This window comes from Macrobrachium nipponense, chromosome 7 (genome assembly GCF_015104395.2).
Source record: "Macrobrachium nipponense isolate FS-2020 chromosome 7, ASM1510439v2, whole genome shotgun sequence".
In the NCBI taxonomy this organism is placed as follows: Eukaryota; Metazoa; Arthropoda; class Malacostraca; order Decapoda; family Palaemonidae; genus Macrobrachium; species Macrobrachium nipponense.
In genome coordinates, this window is record NC_061109.1 from 106,649,535 (window position 1) to 106,671,226 (window position 21,692).

At 40.1% G+C, this 21,692-nt stretch overlaps 1 protein-coding gene across 1 annotated transcript in view; it reads right to left on the reverse strand.

The window, feature by feature from the left end:
- LOC135217436 (vacuolar protein sorting-associated protein 52 homolog) overlaps positions 1 to 21,692 on the reverse strand; it is a gene marked incomplete in the record, with an annotated part of 146,400 nt that overhangs the window by 42,560 nt on the left and 82,148 nt on the right. Inside the window, 1 exon segment of the mRNA XM_064253304.1 lies at positions 19,366 to 19,554. Coding sequence (XP_064109374.1) covers positions 19,366 to 19,554 — 189 coding nt within the window.

The window sequence follows — 21,692 nt, forward strand, 5'->3', positions numbered from 1 at the left end:
CCACCACTCTAACTTCATGAGCTTTCACTTTCAGAACATTGAAAGCATTTTCATTTACCTGAGAGCTTGCTTCTGGGATTAGCTTTCTCAAAAAAAAAGAAGAAGATTGCATTCTTTGACAAAGGATGAACTGGGTTTCTCACAGAGCACCAAAGGTGTTCAGACAACCTTCTAATTTTCTCAGTCCTTCAGAGATGGTAATACTTTAAGGGTCTCACAGGACAAAGGAGCCTTTCTTCTTCCTCTTCCATGAGGTTCTTAATCACAAATGAGCAATGCCAAGGGTTGGCCAGATCGTCACTTTTGGCTAAAAAATGCACTGTTAATGAGCATACCACACGTCTGTGAGAAACCTATTTTCTTACTCATAGCGTGCAGCTAACTCACACATCTTGCTGTTGCTAGTTTGTTTGCATGGTGTTTTTACATTGCATGGAAGCAGTGGTTATTAAGCAACGGAACCAATGGCTTTACGTAACCTCCGAACCACGTTGAGAGTAACTTCTATCGCCAGAAATACCCATCTCTGACCCCTCAATGGAATGCCCAAGAATCGAACTTGCGGCCACTGAGGTGGCAGGCAAAGACCATACCAACTACGCCACTGAGGCGCTGCTGTCACTAGTGCTACTAAGAAGTGTCTCCTTTGGAAGATTCCTAAGGGATTTTGGAGAGGCTTGAACTGAGAGCTTGAGAGCCGATTCAGAGCTACGTCTAAATTCCAGGAAACACTATAGGAATTCTTGTGTTTCATTGTGACAAAAGATTTTATGAGGTCGCTAATGTCTTGATTGTTAGACGAGACAACCCCTTTGTGTCTGAAAACTAAAAATAACATCGCCTTGTATCCTTTAATGGTAGTCGTTGCTAAGTTTTTAACATTCCTTAGAAACAATAAAAAAATCTGCTTTCTGCTCTACAGATGATTCAGAAGAGGAGATGCTAGATCATTGACACCACTTCCTGAAGACTGTCCACTTCAACTGATACAGCTTTGAAGAAGATAATCACCTGCATTTCGCAATTGCCTCTGCAGCTTGGCTTGAAAAGCCTTTTGCTTTCACAAGGCACCTCACAGTCTGTAACCTGCCAGGGCCAGAGTGGATAACCCTTGATGAAACCTTCAGAAATAGGGTTTTCTGAGTAGACATCTCTTTTGTGGGAGTAGCCTTGGATAGTCCACTAACAGGTGAACAAGATTGGGAAACCATTCTTTCCCTGGCCAGAAAGGAGCCACTAGCATCATGTACACCCCATGATGAGCAGCCAACTTGCTGATTACCTCCCTTATCATCCCAAAGGGATGGAATGCATACAGATCCAGTCCCATGCAATCTTGTAGCATGGCATCCACTGCCCACGTCCAGGGATCTTGAATCAGAGTAAAACAGGGGAAGTCTGTTGTTCTTCCCTATTGTGGAGAGATCTATGCTCGGTCGTCCCCATAATTTCCATAGACAATCCAGACCGACCTGTTGATAGTCCATTCTGTTGGCAGGACCTTTTTGTTGCAGCTCAACTTGTCTGTGATTACATTCAATTTTCCTCGACTAAACCTCGCTGAAAGTCATTTGACTGACGTTTATGGGCAAATGTCAGTCAAATAACAAAAGCTCCTTCATTGTCTTACAGATAGACATGTGAACTACAGTAATACCCCGAACTTACACGAGGTTATGTTCCAAACCCCCTTGCGCAAGGGGAAGTTTCACGTAAGTTTGGCATGGTCTCTAAAATTGCTAATAAATGCTTACTTCTAGAGTTTGAACACTAAATATGACCCTAATCATGCTCCCTATGTATTAGGCTAACTTTTAAATGAAATTACAGTTACTGTAATTTGATTTAAAAGTTAGTTTAATACATTACCCTTAAAAAAGAAATACTAACTGGTTGGCATAAAATAGTTACAGTAACTACTACGCATCCACTTTTGCAAAATAGTTACAGTAACTACGCATCCACTTTTGTAATAATACTAACGTTACCCCTAATTCATGGAATGCAATTTTCTTTTTCCGTCAGAGTAGAAGTTTTCTTTGCATCACTTGGTAAACTTCATAAGTCAGTCATAACGAAGTCACACAATTCAATAAAATAAAGAAGTCATGTATGTACATAAGTAATGTTTGCAGAGGGCGAAGGTAAAATTCAATCATTTTAAAATCATGAACTAGTGTGAGAGCTAACTATGAGAGAGAGAGAGAGAGAGAGAGAGAGAGAGAGAGAGAGAGAGAGAGAGAGAGAGAGAGAGAGAGAGAGAGAGAGAGAGAGAGAGAGAGAGAGATATGTCATGTGAGGTAAAACTCTGGAAAGTTATCATCTTTAAAAAGTGCAAATGGGATCACATGTGCTATAATTACGTAACATAGTACATACAGATTGTACCTGCACTTTTCTCCGAGGTTAAGAAAGTAACTTTCACAGAACGACAACTCTGATATGTTTTACTAGTTGATCATGGAGTTCTTATATAGTGACAAACACTGAATTATGTATGGCCTTTGTATTATTTTCAAAAATATAAATAGCATACACAAAATTTCCGTACTGATTCTAACTTAAAAGTATGAAAACTTATACATATAACTGTAGTATACAAGTATGTACTTCAAAAATTAAAGTTTCTGAGGGGATATCATCTTAGAAAAGTGCAGTAACTTTGTGAGTGGATATCGCATCTTATAAAAGTAAAAATATGTATATGCACTAACTGTAGGTGCTGTAATTACGTTTGTATCATACTTATGCATGTACAAAAATTAAAATACAGGCAGTCCCTGGGTTAAGACGGGGGTTCCATTCTTGAGACGCGTCGTAAGCTGAAAATCGTTGTAAGCCGGAACATTGTCAAAAATCCTAAGAAAACCTTACTTTTAATGCTTTAGGTGCATTCAAAACTATGTAAACTGAATTCTTATTGCATTTTTCATCAAAAAAACCTTTAAATATTGATTATTTTGCATTTTTGGTGTCATATTTCATCTGCCAGATCAGCGTTTGTAGGCAGGGTTTTGCAGTGTTTCTGGAGGATTCATCTATGTTCGCGCTATTGTGAAGAACTCGCGTACAATAATTAGGTTCCAATGAAAAGTCCGCGCTAATGTGAATTCGCACAAATCGAATTGCATAAGTTCGAGGTATTACTGTACCACATTCTTCCCGTGAACCAGACTTGAGAAGGCTGGCAGGCCTAAGTGTACTGCTCTCATCTCTTTCACACTGATATGACCTTTCTTTTGCTCTGGGGTCCAATTGCCTGATGCCTCTTGACTGTTCAGGAGAGTTCCCAAGTCTGTGACAGAGGCATAGGAATAAAATTGAAGGTCTGGGTTCAAAGAAGAGACTTTCCTTCCCAAAGTCATTCTTTGCATGACCACCACCAGAATGTGAAGGAGTCTTGCCGAGTCTTCCTAGACCAATTTGCCCTCTGCAGCAGTCTTATGTGCAGTCTCCTTATTGTAACAAATAGCTATTCGTATTGATGCCAGAGTCCCTTAGAGAATCATCCACTGCACAGCTGAGCACTGGAGGAGCAATAAGAACTGATGAACTGTTTAAAGCCAACTTTCTACTCTCTTGGGAGCCAGAAAACCCCAAAAATTCTGAGTATCTAAAATCATCACTAAATAGGGAATCTTCTGAGATGGGGTCAAAAAGGATTTTCCCCTGTTAATTAAAATCACTAACTTGTGAATTAGATGAAGAGTTCTGTCTAAGTCCTCCCCACACTTCTCCTTTGACTCTGAGCAGAGAAGCCAATCGTCCAGATACAGATTGATGTTGAGTCCCAGAGGGTGAAGCCACTTCTTGAGAGGGGGTGAGCACTCTAGTAAAATCTTGTGGTGTTGTCGAGGCCAAAGCAGAGAACATGCCTAGTAAGTCAGAGGAGACATCGTCAGCAACTACTGGCGAGTCTTCTATTTTTGAACCTTAGGCTCCAATAGCCCAACCAAGAAAACTGAAGTCCTCGAACACCTTAAAATATTCTTGATAAGGTGATAAGAGTTCATGTGAGGAGAACATTACTTTCACAGATACAAAAGCCATTCTTCTAAAGGAATCCACTAGTAATGCAGAGAAAGCTCTCTTTCTCTGGTAGCATAGAAATCGTACTTCATCTTGATTAACTTGCTAAGAGGAATAGCAAAAGTTGCTTTGCCCTGCTCCCTCTTAGAAGCTAACCACTCATGCACCTCTTGAAAAGCTTTCTTGGAAGATGAGGAGAGGACTATCTTAGGCAGTCTGGAGTTGGAGTCTTCTGAAGTACGTTTCCACATCGAAAGGGTGGAGGGAGGAGAGGATGGAACAGCGGGTGTGAAGTAGTCTGGGTTGGAGTCCAGAAGAAACTTCAGTAAAGAAGAGTAAGCTGTGGAAGGAGTAGACTATTGTGTGGTCTCTTTCTCCTCTTCTGAAGAAGTTGGAAACAATTCCTTATCCTTCAATTCTGAAGCAACAGAAGTCTTTTTCAAAAAACTCATAGGTTTCAAGTGATGATGTTGTAAAGGGGTTGAAGCAAAATCCTCTTGCACTGAAGAAGTCGGAGGGCGCTCTGAACAGTGGGTTAGTTGTTCGGCAGATGGAACTGAATGAACAGCAGCAGTAGCTGGGTGTTCAACTGAGGGGGGGTGGGGCATTCTGAAGAATGAGATCTGTCTGTTGGTGCCATGTGTACATATGCCGTAGCATGAAGAGTGGACATTGGCGTCAAGTGCACGAACATACAAAGCCTGCAAGAAAGTGGGTGCACGACACTTGACAGCAGACAGACTTTTCGGGTGCTTTCATGAGGAGACTGGGTGCTCAGGGCTGTCTCCTATCAAACTATGAGAAGGACGAACATGCTGTAAGTGGAAACTGCAAGAGGGTTGAGGGCTAACTTCTCTGAGTACTGGTGGAATAGACAGCCACCTCCTCTATACTTACAGCACTTGCACTTTTCACTGCACTTTCAATGTTTTTCTCCATAAGAGATTTGATGGCTGCCCCATTTCAATCAGGGTGTTAAAAAAATAAATAAATAAATAAACTTACAATCAATCCTTGATTCAAGGCTGGTAATAACTTGAAAGGCAGAATCATGGGAAGCTGGATTAGGAGCAGGTGGTAAAGTAGGAGGACTCGGAATATGAAGAGAGGCAGAAGGAACAGGAGGAGTAACAGATCTCTCTACCTCTACTGAAGTTAGAGGAGCAGATTCTAAATTAGTCCTATTCTCAGTCCTAAGGGATGCCTTCCTCTTACTATCTCTCTCCAGCTTTTCAAGGTAAGATTTCAATGTTTTCCACTTTTCTCCTACCAATCCTGACATTCTGAACAAGTATTATCAATACTTCACTCTTGTCACCTACACTGAATGCACTTAGAATGACTACACCTTTTGTCACTTGATTTTGACCAATCGACTATAATTCAGAAACAGTCTTCATCACTAACGACACTCTTCCACAGTACAAAACAATCAACCATATGAAATTTAACAATCTACAAACTGAAAAACAATATGGCATATTAAAAAAACAGTGTCAATCTTCAGAATGCGACAACAATCTAAAGAACAACTTTAACTGCTAAGGGTCAATTGTGACTTTTATAAGAACAATTAGAATACTAGCACAACAGGGCCTAACAGTAGGGAGGGGAGGGTAGGAGAGGTTAGGTACAAGTCAGCATGAGCCCGTGCTGGCACAACATCAGTTTAACAATACAATATCATCAGTAAAGTTTGGGGAAGGGTGTATGGCTGAGTTAGTCTACATGCACAAGCAAACATGATTGTACTGTACAGTATAATTACTGTATACAAAATATACTGTAAAAAAAATGTTTTGAAGAAAAAGACTTTACCCAGCTTGGTTAAGCTAAATTTGATAAAGCTGCCTCTCAAAAGTAAGCACATCCATCAGACTTCCAAGCCACCAACCATAGCAGGAAAGATAGACAGATAAAAGAGAGAGAGATAGAACCCGCAAATGTTTGGAACCCCTACAAAAACGCTAAAAACATCCTATTTTGTTAGTTAAAACTCAAGAAAAACCCACAAAAAATGTTCATACTTGGTTTTTTTAACCCTTAAACGCTGACTAGACGTATTAAACGTCGACATTTTTTGTCTCTTGGGTGCCGACTAGACGTATTTTACGTCGACATACAAGTTTTTTTAAAAATTCGCGGAAAAATACTTTTAGGCCTACCAGCCGAAAACTCTTGAATCACGCGCCTTGGGGGATGCTGGGAGTTCACGGATCAAGGTGTTGTTTTGTTTACAATTGTTACGCAGGCGCGCAAGCGCGAATTTCTTTCTTGCCGCACTAAAAAGTATGTGACACATCTCGGAAATTATTTGGTCACTTTGACATAATTTTTGTACCATTTTAAATTAGCCGTTACATGGAGTATTATATATGAAAATGTGCGCATTTTTATGTAGAATACAAAAAAAAATACTCATGATTGTAGCTTTTATCAGTTTTGAGATATTTTCATATAAATAACAATAAGTGCCAAATTTCAACCTTCTGTCAACTTTGACTCTACCGAAATGGTCGAAAAACGCAATTGTAAGCTAAAACTCTTATATTTTAGTAATATTCAATCATTTACCTTAATTTTGCAACTAATTGGAAGTCTCTAGCACAATATTTCGATTTATGGTGAATTTATGAAAAAACGTTTTCCTTACGTCCGCGCGGTAACTCTTCCGAAAAAAATCATACATGCGATTGTGGTAATGTTTGCACCATTTTAAAATTAGCCGTTACATAAACTTGTATATATGGAAATGTGCGCAATTTCATGCACAATACAACTAAAAGCAACCCATGGTTGTAGCTTTAATCAATTTTGAAATATTTTCATATAAAAAATGTGACAAATTTTCAACCTTCGGTCAACTTTGACTCTACCGAAATGGTAGAAAAACGCAATTGTAAGCTAAAACGCTTATATTCTAGTAATATTCAATCATTTACCTTCATTTTGCAACAAATTGGAAGTCTCTAGCACAATATTTCGATTTATGGTGAATTTATGAAAAAAAATAACATTTTCTTTACATCCTCGCGGTAACTCTTCCGAAAAAATCATACGTGCGATTGCGGTAATGTTTGCACCATTTTAAATTAGCCATTACATAAAGTTTATATATGAAAATGTGCGCAAATTCAATTAGAATACAACAATAAATATTTGAAGGCTGTAGCTTTTCTCATTTTTGAAATATTTGCATATAAATCCCGATAAATAGATAAAAAACCACGTTCGGTCAACTTTGACTCCACCGAAATGGTCGAAAAACGCAATTGTAAGCTAAAACTCTTACAGTCTAGTAATATTCAGTCTTTCATCTTCATCTTGAAACAAATTCGAAGTCTCTAGCACAATATTTAGATTTATGGTGAATTAAAAAAAAAAACTTTCCTTCCCTCCGTGAGCGGATTCTCCGCCACAAATCTCCGAAATGCGTACGTACCATTCTCGGAATATTTGCTCCATTTCATATTAGGCATTTCATAGAGTTTTATATATGAAAATGTGCGCAATTTCACGTAAAATAAAACAAAAAATATTTGTAGGTTGTAGCTTTTCTAATTTCCGAAATAATTGCATATAAAAAAAATATATAAAAGAATTCGACATTCGGTCAAATTTAACTCGTCAGATATGGTCGAAAACTGCAATTGTAAGATAATACTCTTACAGTATAGTAATATTCAATCATTTGTCTTCATTTTGAAAGAAATTGGAAGTCTCTAGGACAATATTTAGATTTATGGTGAATTTTTGAAAAAAATATTTGTTTACGTCCGAGCGTTACGAATTCATGCATTATTTTGTGATAATATTTTCTCTGTGTTGCTTTTATCGTTTTACAATGTGTTATATACCAAAATGATCGCAATTTAGTGTAGATTACAACGAAAAAAATAGTAACTTGTTACCTTTAACCGTTTTGCGCACAGCGCGATTTGAATAAACAATTCATATAGAAAATTTAGTTTTTGCGCTATTCATATATCGCACTTAATTATTATAGATATTGATAATTTTTGTTTTTTTCATTTTCTGATAGTTGCATACTAAACTTCAGGCAATGACAAAAAAAGGAGCCAAAAATGAACTCTTAATCTTGAAAACTAAGCTCGCTGTGATTTTTTTGAAAAAAATATTTTTTCCGCTTCTGCGCTCACTCTGAAACACCTCCGGCACACGGGAGACAATTTTTATTTTACCGCTTCGGCGTTTAAGGGTTAATAGTTTTATCACAAAAAGTGCATTTTATGATGAAATTGATAAAAAAAACAGGCATTTGTGGATATTTTTCATAGAAAAATACCGCGAATGTGTGAGTCCGCACATCCAGAGGACGCGAATACGGGGGGTCCACTGTATTAACTTTGTCTCTTAGTTGTACATACACACTACATACATATGTATACTGTACTACTATAGTCGATTCATTTAAGGTAGATTCTTGCGCCTACGAGACGTTTGTTTGGCGGCCTCTGATTGGCTGGTACCGGGAGGTAGGCCGCTCGCTCAGTCTCATTATTTTCTAGTGTGGCTTAGAAAACTAGCAATATTATGTTTATATTTCTTCAATCAACTCACGCTTTCCTCAAGATGGGAAAATTTTGGTCATACTTTGGATTCGGTATTAATTGTACAACTAACTCATCTTTTCCTGAAATCAATAAGATAAAACACAAAGGAATTACAACGGGTAAAAGTGAAAAGAGAAGCATTAATTCTTTATACCTGTTTTTATTTATCATCGGATTTTGCATCATTAACGCGATTAAGATAAAATAAAACTTGTGTTTTCATACAACAAATTCACCTGAATACGCTGGTGCTTTCAGATTTTGGATGCGTGTAATATGTGAGGAGAAAATGAAGAATATGTCTTATTATGTTGCATCAGTAAATGATTCAAGTTTGACGGTATTGCTGAGAGAATGAGATCTGCAAGGCGTCGTCGTTGCGTTTGTCGTCTCAGCGAGAGATTTAAGTTGCCAATTAGCAATATAAAAGGTTGCAGTTTCGACAATATTTACCATGTTATATTATTAAATTTTCTGAAATTAATACACAGAATTTCCATTATAACTGTCGAACATTTTAAATCCAATATCATATAGTATGTCTGGGCATATCTGATAAGGAAAAAAAAAAAAAATAATTTAGATGGATGCATCTGGTATCGTTAGCTCAGACCCATGCGCGGGCGCGGGGAATTCAATCCAGCAAAGAAGTGAACTCTGTGGAAAGACGATTTCACACTCTTCAACTCAGCCTAAACTTTAATCAGGTTGTTTCAAGATATTGTTTCTAATTTTATTTTATGAATATATTTTCAAATGAAAGAGACATCACAGACTTATTTGAGTGATATGAAATAATCTCAGTGAAATAATAAACAACAAATAATCAAGAAAGATAGATTTCCTATCAGGCTGAGTCAAGTACGGCTGCAAAATAATAAGACATATTCTTCATTTTCTCTTCACATATTACACGCATCCAAAATCTGAAAGCACCAGCGTATTCAGGGTGAATTTGTTGTACGAAAACACAAGTTTTAATTCATCTTGATCGTATGACTTATTAAAAATCCGATGATAAATAAAAACAGGTGTAAAGATTGAAAATTTTTCTCTTCACTTTAACTCGTTGTAATTCCGTTGTGTTTATCTAATTGGTTTGTTTCAGGAAAAGATTATTGGTTGTACAATTAATACCGAATCCTTTGGTATGACCAAAACTTATTATCTTTTGGAAAACGTGAAATAAATGAAGAAATATAAACATACTGCATGTTTTCTAAGTCACAGACGAAAATAGGACACAATGAGCAAGCGGCCTACCTCCCGGTACCAGCCAATCAGAGGCCGCCAAACAAACGTCTCGTAGGCGCAAGAATCTACCTTAAATGAATCGACTATACATATGTACTGTTGTACATTTTCTGTAACTGCTTCTTATTTAATTTGTTTGACTACTACAGCATATATAAGTAAGGAAGGTACATAAATGATAGTTAAACAAGTCTCATTTGCCAATCTTAAACTTTATTGAAACATAAAACAAAAACATGAAATACACTGCTACCAATGAAACAACTTACATTTGAAACAAAAACATGAAATACAATGCTACCAATGAAACACCTTACATTTGAAACAAACATGAAACATATACATGAAATACACTGTTACCAATGAAATAACTTACATTTCTTATTTAAATATACTGATAATACCCAGCACATAAAATCTAAGCACTTAAATGAAATAACCATAAATTTGAGTAACATTGTGATAGATTCAGTATTTACTACATTAATCTCAAATATCATCTCTCATCAGACACTTTCTTAAAAATGTATTACTGTGCCTGTACTCAGATGAAACAAGCTGAAGTGTCACAACCTGTAGTGAGCTTTCCATAGACTGGATGAGCAGCCGTTCCCTGTATGCTCGTAGTGTTGCTCCTGCTCGACGCGCCGCAGTTACATCACATCTGTCCACAATGCTATTTAGAGTATTTTTTAGATGTGCCTTGATTACAGAGAAGCAGGTTTCTATTGGGTTTAGAAATAGGGAATAAGGGGGCAGGTATTGTATCACTCTCTCGGGAAAAATGTCTGAAATGTTATTATGGCAAGGAGCGTTGTCCATGAAGAAGATGCAATCCTCCTCTCCTAGAATTGCGTTTAGTGATGTAAAGTAGTCTTTAAATCTCTCCATGTTCACAGTGCTTGTATGAATCTCATGGTACACTAATCCAACTTGATCTGAGATTGCAGCAATGAGGGTGATATTACCTCCACGTTGGCCTCCAACAGTCCTATGTACTCGTTCGCCTCTTGGTGCCCATCCATACGTACGTTTGGTGTAGAGATTATATCAACTTTCGTCCAAATATATGTGATGCTTTTGTAGGCCATATTTGTACATGTAATGAGCAAATACTGACCTAGCTTCTTTCACTTTTGGAGAATTTCTATCTTGCCCTATGTTGTGACAAAGCTTCAGTTATTAATTCACCTTGCAGTGCTCGTGACACAGTGACATCAGATACACACTGCTTCCTTGGAAATACTTCGTGTAAAATCTCATTCAGATTCTTGATTGGTATTGTTGGTTCAGCCTCGATCATAGATACTAGGATATCAATAGATTCATTATCTATTGATAATCTGCGACCTCCTCCATGATGAGTTTGATAGGAACCTGTCTGCTGATAATGCCTAATGATTGTGTAGGCCGTGGTTCTCTTTATGCCCAGGTCATGTGCCATGGACAGGAAGTCTTCAAAGGCGACATACTTTTTCAATGGTACGCCTACAATCTTCTGGAGAAACTTTATTGTTTCGTCTGCGAGGCATCTTCTTAGCCGATTTCCTGAAACCTTTGATTCGACGTCTTGAAATGCCAATAGAGATTTCTGCAGCCACAATCTAAACTCCTGTGTATAGCAGTAAGTCACGAAACTGCTAAACTGCCTAATGTATGATAATTTTGTGATGTTTTAATCATACAACTTTGTTTATGTAATTTGATTAAATGTTTTCATTTTGTTTAATTGACTCTACCTGAAAACGTAAATGTTGTAAATTTTGAACTATGTCTTTTGGATTTGAAGATTGTTCATTTATTTGTAATTGTCTGCTCAATTTGAAGATTGTCTGACCACTGATCAGATAGTTTTATGTTTCCTTAATTGTCGTTGTTAAATACCTGAATGATTATTTATTACTGAAAATTGTCTTAAGAGCGTGACCATCATTTTACAGTTGTGTAGATAGTCTGCTTCATTTGTTAGATAGGGCAAAATCAAATGATAAAAGGTGTATCATAAGAAAATTTTGTTAATCTAGTTCTGCAACTCCCTGAGTAGGCAATACTAGAAGAACTAGAAACTGATACTGTTAAATGGAAAATCACAAAATTAACTGCAATCTACACTGATATCAGCAAACTACAACAACAAAATTGAATACTTCACCAAGTAGTATCGGCAAACAACCATCCGAAATACAATGAAGCAGCTGCACGCAAACGACAAATGTTGGTTGGAAGCCAGCAGAGAACAAATTGAGCTCTGTGTGTTAGTTTGTTTTCTGAAATCCCAGATAGTGGGCAGGTACTACTCACCTACACACTATCAATAGTACCAATTTTCAATTTTTAAGCTGCAGTAGGTTAGGGAACCAAAGCTATGTAATTACTTGGTCAGTTACTTAAATAAAAAATATTTTGTATGTCAAAATCAAAGTTGCACAATGGCTGTCATGAAAAAATCAACTAGATATTATACAGGAAAAACGGAGTACATAGAAAGTAAGAAAGTCTAGTTAATTTCATTAGAAGCAATAAATTAGGGCTGATACTGACTGACTTGAAGGTACCAGAAGTTTGGGGAAATAAAACATCTATGGGGACAAGTTTGGGGCTCATAATTTGGTATCTATAAAAAAATCTTAATGATCACTTTCATGCAACTTTACGCTATAAATTTTAATAGAACAAGATAGGTACAATTTCTAAACAAAAAAATCTTTCATCATACCTGAATAACCAATAACTAGATAAGAAAAAATTCATCTTGGAAGCCCTACACCAACAAAGTTTATTTTTGAGCACTGAATTCAGGAATCTCTTGAAAGCACTAAACCACATAGGTTTAAGTCTGGACTATAAAAATTACGTTTTTATGATAAAACAAAGTTTTATGTATACTTACCTGGCAGGTATATATATAGCTATAATCCTCTGTCGCACTGGCAGAATTTTCAAAACTCGCAGCAACCGCTAGTTCACCAGTAGTTCAGGTGATCGCCACCCCGTTCCCGTGGCGCTGGCACTTGGAACCATTCCCATTTTTATCAGATTTTCTCTGAACCCTGTCTCCTGAGGGGAGGAGGGTGGGAATTTAATTATATATACCTGCCAGGTAAGTATACATAAAACTTTGTTTTATCATAAAAACGTCATTTTTATGCATGACACTTACCTGGCAGGTACGTATATATATAGCTGATTGACACATTTGGAGGTGGGTCAAAGACAGCAACATCGTTGGAGATTAAAACTTAAAATAAAAAATTTTAAAAATACTCCTTGGTTCCTTACCTGCTAAGGTAGCTGACTTCATAGGTCCTGCCTCTTAGCCTGCTTAACCTTAGTAGCTCTCAACTAGGACATGACCTGTATGTTGAGGAAGCTATCAAAAAGGGTCTGACAACTGGACGTGACCAATTTGTTAACAGGAAACCCTAGCCCTCTCTTACCACGGGCATTCATGCTAGGAAATGTTAGACCACCTGAACCACACACACATACCACCACTAACAAATGACACTCCATAGACTGAAGAGGGAATAAAAACCCCTTCAGACAACCATAAAAACACTACAACCTAATTAAAAATACCCTAGCATGTTAGTAAGTTATGGGGTGGAAACTCCTTTGCCCAATACTGTACCTGAGGATACGTAGGGCCCAACGTCTGACAGTTGTCAAAAGTTGTCTTGACGTCTCTGAGGTAATGTGAAGCAAAAACTGAATTGGTCCTCCAAAACGTCGACTCTAAAATATCCTTGAGGGCTAAATTTTTCTTGAATGCCAAGGACGTAGCTACCGCTCTCACTTCATGTGCCTTGACTTTAAGCAGTCAGAAGCTTTCTTCTTGGAAAAGCATATGTGCTTCCTTAATAAGTTCCCTTAGGAAGAAGGCGATAGCATTTTTTGTCATGGGTCTGCTAGGGTCTTTCACTGAACACCAAAGGGATCCTGAGAACCCTCTAATACTTCTTGTCCTCTCCACATAATGGCGCAAAGCCCTTACTGGACAAAGAACTCTTTCCTTTTCTTGATCCACAAGATCTGCCAGACCCATAATTTCAAAGGACCTTGGCCAAGGATGAGATGGATTCTCGTTCTTGGCCAAGGATGAGATGGATTCTCGTTCTTGGCCAAGAAGTCTTCCTGGAACGTACACACTGCCTTGATGTGTTTCCAGCCTACTTGCTTATTAACTGCTTGAAGCTCACTAATTCTTTTAGCCGTGGCCAAGGCAACCAAAAAGATCGTCTTCTTCGTGATATCTCTCAAAGACGTTTTATCCATAGGCTCAAACTTATTAGTTCCTAAGAACTTTAGAACAATATCCAGATTCCAAGAATGAACTCTGCATTGACGCTCCTTCCTTGTATCAAAAGACCTGAGGAGATCTCTAAGATCTGTGTCATTGGAAATATCTAAGCCTCTGTGCCTAAACACAGAGGCCAACATACTTATGTACCCTTTGATCGTTTGATTTGCTAACCCTGCTTCCTTCTTCAAATGCAGGAGGAAGTCTGCAATTTGGGTCACAGAGGTACTGGATGAAGAAACCTTCTGCTTCTTGCACCACTTACGGAAGGTCTCCCACTTCGACTGGTACACTTTGATTGTTGAGGCTCTTCGTGCTCTAGCCACTGCTTCGGCCACTTTCCTCGAAAACCCCCTCGCTCTGACAAGTCTTTCGATAGTCTGAACGCAGTCAGACCCAGAGCGAGGGTGTTCTTGTGAAACCAGTATGAACCAATTTTGGGCCAGCCAGTAGGGAGCTATGAGAGTACGTCTTGTCCCTTGACTCTCCCTGAACTTCTTCATGACCTTTCCTAAAATCTTGAAGGGGGGAAAGGCGTAAGCGTCTAGACCCGTCCAATCTAGTAGAAAGGCATCTACCGCGACTGCTTGAAGGTCTGGGACTGGAGAGCAGTAGTTCGGTAATCTCTTCGTTGCTGCGGTAGCAAAAAGGTCCACCACTGGACAGCCCTATAGATTCCACAAACTCTGGCATACTTCTTGATGTAGGATCCACTCTGTCAAAAGTATCTGGCCTTCCCTGCTCAACAGGTCCGCTCTCACATTCTTCTCCCCTTGAATGAACCTGGTGAGCAGGGTGACGTTCTCCTTCTCTGCCCACAGAAGGACTTCCTTCGCCAAATTGCAAAGAGTGACGGAATGAGTCCCTCCTTGCTTGCGGATGTACGCCAGAGCTGTGGTATTGTCTGTGTTGACCTGCACAACCCTGTCTCGGATCAACGCCTTGAACGCTTTCAAAGCCAAGAAAATCGCCATCAGTTCCTTCCTGTTTATATGCCAAGACGTTTCCTCCTTGTTCCAACGACTGACACTTCTTGAGGGCCTAGCGTCGCTCCCCAGCCCGTGTCCGATGCATCGGAGAATAATACTAGGTCTGGGTTCTTCTGCTGGAGCGATGCACCCTCTGCTAACTTTCCCGGAGTTAGCCACCATTTCAATTCCTCCTTTATCTTGAAAGGAATTTGAAACAGGAAGGAATCTGGGTTCGATCTTCTTGGCCGACTCGTTCAGAAGAATTGTAAGGGCCTCATGTGAAGTCTTCCTAAAGAAACGAACCGCTCCAGCGAAGAGAGAGTCCCCAGTAAGCTCATCCACTCTCTCGCCAAGCATTGGTCTTTCTCTAGGAAGGCCTGCACCTTCCGGAGGCATAGGGCTTGCCTGTCGGGGGATGGAAAAGCCCAAAAAGTCACTGAGGAAATCAGAATCCCCAAATAGACTAGCTCCTGTTTGGGGATCAGTTGCGGCTTTTCTAGGTTCACCATCAGACCCAATTCTTCAAATCCAAAGTAAGTTCTACGTCCTCCAGACATTGTTGTTTTGACTGAGACCTTATGAGCCAGTCATCTAGACAGAGAGAGACTCTGATCTCTAGCAGGTGTAGCCACTTCGCCACGTTCGACATCATCCTTGTAAACACCTGAGGCGCTGTGCAAAGTCCGAAGCAAAGGGCCCTGAACTGAAAGACCCTGTCCTGGATCATGAACCTTAAATATTTCATGGACCCCGGATGAATGGGAATATGAAAATATCCAGGGTCACCATACAGTCCCCTGGACGTACTGCTGCCAGCACCGAATCGTTCGTTTCCATCGTAAACTTGGTCTTTCCTACGAACAAGTTTAGGTGGCTCACATCCAGTACTGGCCTCCATCCTCCCGTAGATTTCGGTACCAGGAAAAGACGGTTGTAAAATCCTGGAGACGAGTGATCCCGAACAGGTTCTATGGCTCCTTTCTTGAGCATGCTGACAACTTGCTCCCATAGAGCTTCTTTCTTCTCTAATTCGATGTAATGAGCCTCTAGGGCTCTCGGGGATGTAGTAAGAGGTGGCTTCTTCAGGAAGGGGATTTTGTAACCTTCCCGGGCTACACTCACGAACCAAGGGTCCGCTCCCTTATTTTGCCAGACTTCCCAAAACTCTTGGAGTCTGGCCCCAACTGTCGTCTGGAGGACTTGCACATCATTGCTTGTTTGCGGTCTTCGAACCTCTCTTGGCAGGAACTCTTTTACCTCTGAAGGAGGGGCGAGAAAACGTCTTGCCCCGAAAGGGCTGTTGGGTTGGTCTTAACTCCTTTGGTGTCTTCTTCATCACCTTGGGCGGCAAGTACTTCCTCACTGAAGAAGTCAGAAGGTCCTGGGTTGCCTTCTGAGTTAAAGAGAGATATATATCTTTAATGATTTCCAAAGGAAAAAGCTGTCCTGAGAGTGGAGAGAACATCAACTCCGACTTCTGCGCGTTAGACACCCCTTTAGCCGCAAACGAGCACAGGAGAGACCTCTTCTTCAGGACCCCTGCCGTAAAGATGGAAGCAAGCTCGTTCGCCCCATCTCTCAAAGCCTTGTCCATACAGGACATAATACTCCTGGGCACTTCTAAGTCCGATGATTCTCCCGCTTCCAAGGTGCAAGCCAAAGCCCCCAAGGACCAATCAAGAAAGTTGAAAACTTCAAAAGTTCAAAAAGTGCCTTTCAATAGGTGATCAAACTCTGAAGACGTCCACCAAATCTTGGCCGAGTGTAATGCATGCCTACGAGAGCTGTCTACAATATTGGAAAAGTCTCCCTGGGAGGAGGCAGGAACTCCCAGGCCAAGACTTTCCCCCGTAGCATACCACACTCCAGACTTGGACGCCAACTTGGCTGGAGGGAAGGAGAAAGAAGTCTTCCCTGCTTCCCTCTTTTCCTTTAACCATTTATTAATGCGTTGAAGCACTTTCTTGGCTGTGATGGAGAGCGTCATCTTCAAGATAGAAGACTTCTTGGGGGTTTTGGTCCTCGAAAACTGAGAAAGGGGGGACAACGGTGCTGAAGGCTGAAAGTCCCCTTCGAACAGAGACAGGAGGCAATCAGTCAGTCTCTTATAATCCGACGATGGTGCTTCGTTATTTCTCTCGTCTTCAGACACCAAGCCTTCTATGTCCTCTTCTGCTGACGAAACATCCTGGAAGCCGAGGTCTTGCTGCAGAGTAGACACAGAAACCGGCTCTAAAACTTGTCTGGAGAGTGAATGCGGGATTGCGTCCTGATGAAAAAAGTCCCGATCTTGTCGGAAGGAGAACGGGTCAACGTCCTGCCGCCTGCGTCTTGCGTCCACTGCTTGGATTGCGTCCACCGAACCTTTATCTATCTTTCTCTTACGTCCTGTGTCCTGCGCTGTCGAGCGATCGTCTGTCTTTGATGGCACACTGCGTCCTGGAGTCCAAGAGAATGAAGAACGTGTGGGAGGAGCAAAGTCTTGTCCTGCGTCCTCTTAGAGGACTTGACGGGGAGAAATGCGTCCTTACGTCTAGAGGACGGCTGATCAGTCGTTTCCCAAGACTTAACAAGGTCGGTTAACTTAGCCTGCATCTCTCTCAAGAAGTCCTTAGTGTCCGCTTCCTGACGAGTCGCACGAGAAGGAGAAGAACGAGGACGCACAGAGATGGTACGAAGAGGAGAGCGGTCCTGAGGTCTACGAGACGGAGAAGCAACAGGGGTCGCACCCAAGACGCAGAAGGAGGGTCTCTATCAGGAGAAAAGCCGACAACAGAACGTCTTGCGTCTTCTCTCGAGCGAAAAGTTCTCTTCCTTTTGACGGGGATTGTGTCCTCATCTGCACTCGACGAGAAAATCTCGGGGCTACTCCATCCTTCTTCAGCGTATCCCAGTTCATCCTGAGATGAGGATGGCCTGTAAGATCTCTTGAGAGGATGCGATACTTCCAAAAACTGCCGATTCCTGCCTGACGCAGAACTATCGGAGGAGGACAAGCACTTCCCAGTAACGCCATTTCTATGGCGTACTGCTGCAGCCTGGGACGCAACAACAGGACTGCCTGAAGGGACGACTGATCTTGAGAAAACCCCTCTCGCCTCCCTTCGACTGTCAACATGCCTTCTCCCTTTGTCTGTTAAACGCTGGATCTGATCGCCCATCGAAGCAAGGGCAGCAAACACTTTCACATAATTTGCATCACTCGTCTCCTCAGATACAGCAGCGGGCACAGGAGAAACCTGTGGTGAAGGTGCTACTAAATCTACATGGGAAGGAGCTGGAGAAGAAACAGAAATTGATTCATTCAAGGGTTTACTAGAACCCGATCTCTCACTCCGAGACACTGATCTCCTAACACGATCTTTCTCCAACCTTTCCACATACTTGATAAGAGTCTTCCACTCTTTCTCATTCAAATTCTCACACTCATTGCACCTATTCTCCCAAGTACACACAAACTCTCGACACTTCTTACACACAGTGTGAGGATCTACCGAAGCTTTCGGTAGTCTCACCTTACATCCTTCTTTCACACATACCCTAAACATAATACCTGAATCAGACATTTCAAGGAAAATCCAAAAGCGATTGCCAAGCTAACTTTCCAATACGATACCAAAATCCGTCCAAATACAGCGAAAAGTCAGCCAACGAGCTCGAAATTCTAGCAGGGAACCCTCAAAGATGTTGACAGTTCGGCTGGAAGAGAAAATCTAATGAAAATGGGAATGGTTCCGAGCACCAGCGCCATGGGAACGGGTGGCAATCACCTGAACTACCGGTGAACTAGCAGTTGCCGCAAGTTTTGAAAATTCTGCCAGTACGACAGAGGATTATAGCTATATATATACCTGCCAGGTAAGTGTCATGCATAAAACATATCCTTAATAACATAGTATTACTTTGGCATAGTAGTTACATAAAATTCTGGTGACTCATCCTTAACATATGTGAAAGATACATAAAACCCCCATCAACAGCAGTATCCCTTTTAATTTTATTGTTTTACCTATGCAAAATAGCTTCATTTAACTTAATTTTGATCAAACAAAATAACTCTTGTTTGTCCTTTAATAACCTAACAAAATGTAACTTTCTAGCTACAAGCACTGTACATGATGGGATTCTTTATGACACATCATAACTGTTGTACAAAGATTCTTGTTAGCAAAAGTGACCTACAATTCAAAGAACTCTGAAAAGAATTCACTAGTGCAAAACCGTTAAGAATACTTACTTTAGCTTCTCCTTTCCCAGCTGTGTGTGGTACAATAATATCTTGGGTGAGGCCTGCTTGTGACAGGACGGAATCACGTGTACCTAAAGTGAACACAGTGCCACGACTTTTCAAACTCTTTGTGAAGAAGCTATTAGCTCGAGAGTCTTCGACACCCATCAGATCATCACGAGTCACTCCTTCCTCATACTGGAAAAAGGTTTTTATATTTTACTTAGCAAATTATCTCCTAAATTTTTATACAACCTATCTGTACATAATTCTAATATTAATCATATCTGATGAAATATAAAAATATATGATCTACACCTTACCAAATTTAAAAAAGGAATACTATTAAGAAAAAAAATGTCTTTGGGATCACATATAAGCACTTAATGATAGCAAAATATATAGCTACAGCATGGCAAAAAGACTTGTACAAAGCATCCAACTTGACCAGCAGTCAAAATCTCTAAATGCATTCATGAGAGCTTAAATCTACATAAAAAATAAACAAAATCCGATGTTAAATACTATAACAAATTTTTTACTAATTTGTATTTTTCATAGCTAACAAACCTGAGGTATGAGGTCTTAAGAGTAGGATAAATCTTGTAGTGCCAGGTGGAAACCGGTTGAAAACAATAAAAAATTGTAAATGTAAGCAATCTGTGGCATCCGGCATTCAATAGGTAGTTGAGGTGAAAGCAAGTCAGAGACTACTTTTGAACTAGTGATGCATCAGTCTTTCTTCCAACCCAGTATGAAACATAAGAGGGGGGGCTATAGGTGGGCAGTCAGTGTTAAGGCCTCAGGTTCGTTACCTATGAAAAATACAAATTACCTAAAATCTTGTAATTTGTTCATACGTGGAACCTTTGGTCTTAACAGTAGGACAGACTCACACTTGGAGGGAGGTATGAGAATCCTGACCATTCTTCGTAAAAAAGGGATTTGACGTAAGGAAAAATCTATTTCTGGGCGATTGCTCGTGTCGCCAGCGAAATATCCTTTAATCTATTATTTCTAGGGTAAATGTACTAACACATACCAGAGAATAAATAAAATAAAGAAAAAGGTCAGTATAACTGACTCGCTCACCCTCCAAGAGGGTGTCGGTATGAACACTAGGCGAGTGAGACCACTACCACGAGCCAAATACCAACAGAAATCTCCCACAACAAAAACCCTCCATGAGGAGAGCCGACCCACAGAGTGAGCAGCTCGTACTACTACTACTCCATCCCATGCTGCCGACTGCTGCGCCTCTGGTGGCCATCCTGAAGTTAGCAGACAATCTTGGGCGAAGGGATGGGTAGGGTGGGATTTCGCTGGCGACACGAGCAATCCGCCCAGAAATAGATTTTTCCTTACGTCCAAAAGCCCGTTTTCTGGGCTCAGCTCGTGTCGCTGCGCGAAATCGTACCAGAGAAATAGCACAAGATTGTAAACAAAAGTAATAAAATAAATCAGAATAGGTCTCAAATAAAAATTAAAGTAAATATAAAAAAGAATATAATTGCTAAAAAGATACAAATACACAGTGATACAAACTAGAAATATGCTTAAATTACCCTTAATTGTAAACATGTTTCTTATCATAAGGTAATTTACATATGTACAGAGGTAAATTGGCTTACATGTAACAAAATGGTATCTGTGTAAAGGCATGTATCAAAAATATAATAGCAATTAAAATAATCAAATGAACAAATTAAACAACAATGATAATATATAAGGAATGCATATGACTTAATATACAAAACCCGTAACCATTATAAATGAGATGTATCCCCTAGCATAAAAATAAGGGGGTAACATCCATGAGATCAAAATCCATAATCATCTGTGAGTGTCCCTAGCAAAAAATAAGGGGCACCCACTACATCATCATAAAAGCAGCTAAGACACCAGGTGAATGTAAATGAACACGGTAGGAATAGACGAACTGTTGGGTGAAGCAGGTAGAAAGGAGGACTGAATCTTCTACTACAAATTAACTAGAATCAGGGGAAACTATGTTTCCCGCTGCTACTGCTGAAAATTTCAGAGCTTCCAAGGACTTAAGGTAATGACGTTTGAAACACTGTCGGCGATTTCCATCCGGTATACTTTTTCAACTCATCGAAGTTCATGTGTTGGAAATAATTAATTGAGGTGGCTACTGCCCTGACATCATGTGCTTTCGGGAAAGAGTCAGGATTGGCTTGCTTAATAAAGTACAGGATTTGTTGCCTGATGCCTTTAATGGATAAAGTTCCACCTTTTTCCCTCTTAAAGAGGGGACCCGATGAGGATGAGGAGGTCCTGGACAGAAAGGCTCGTAAGGTTGTAACTGGGCAAAG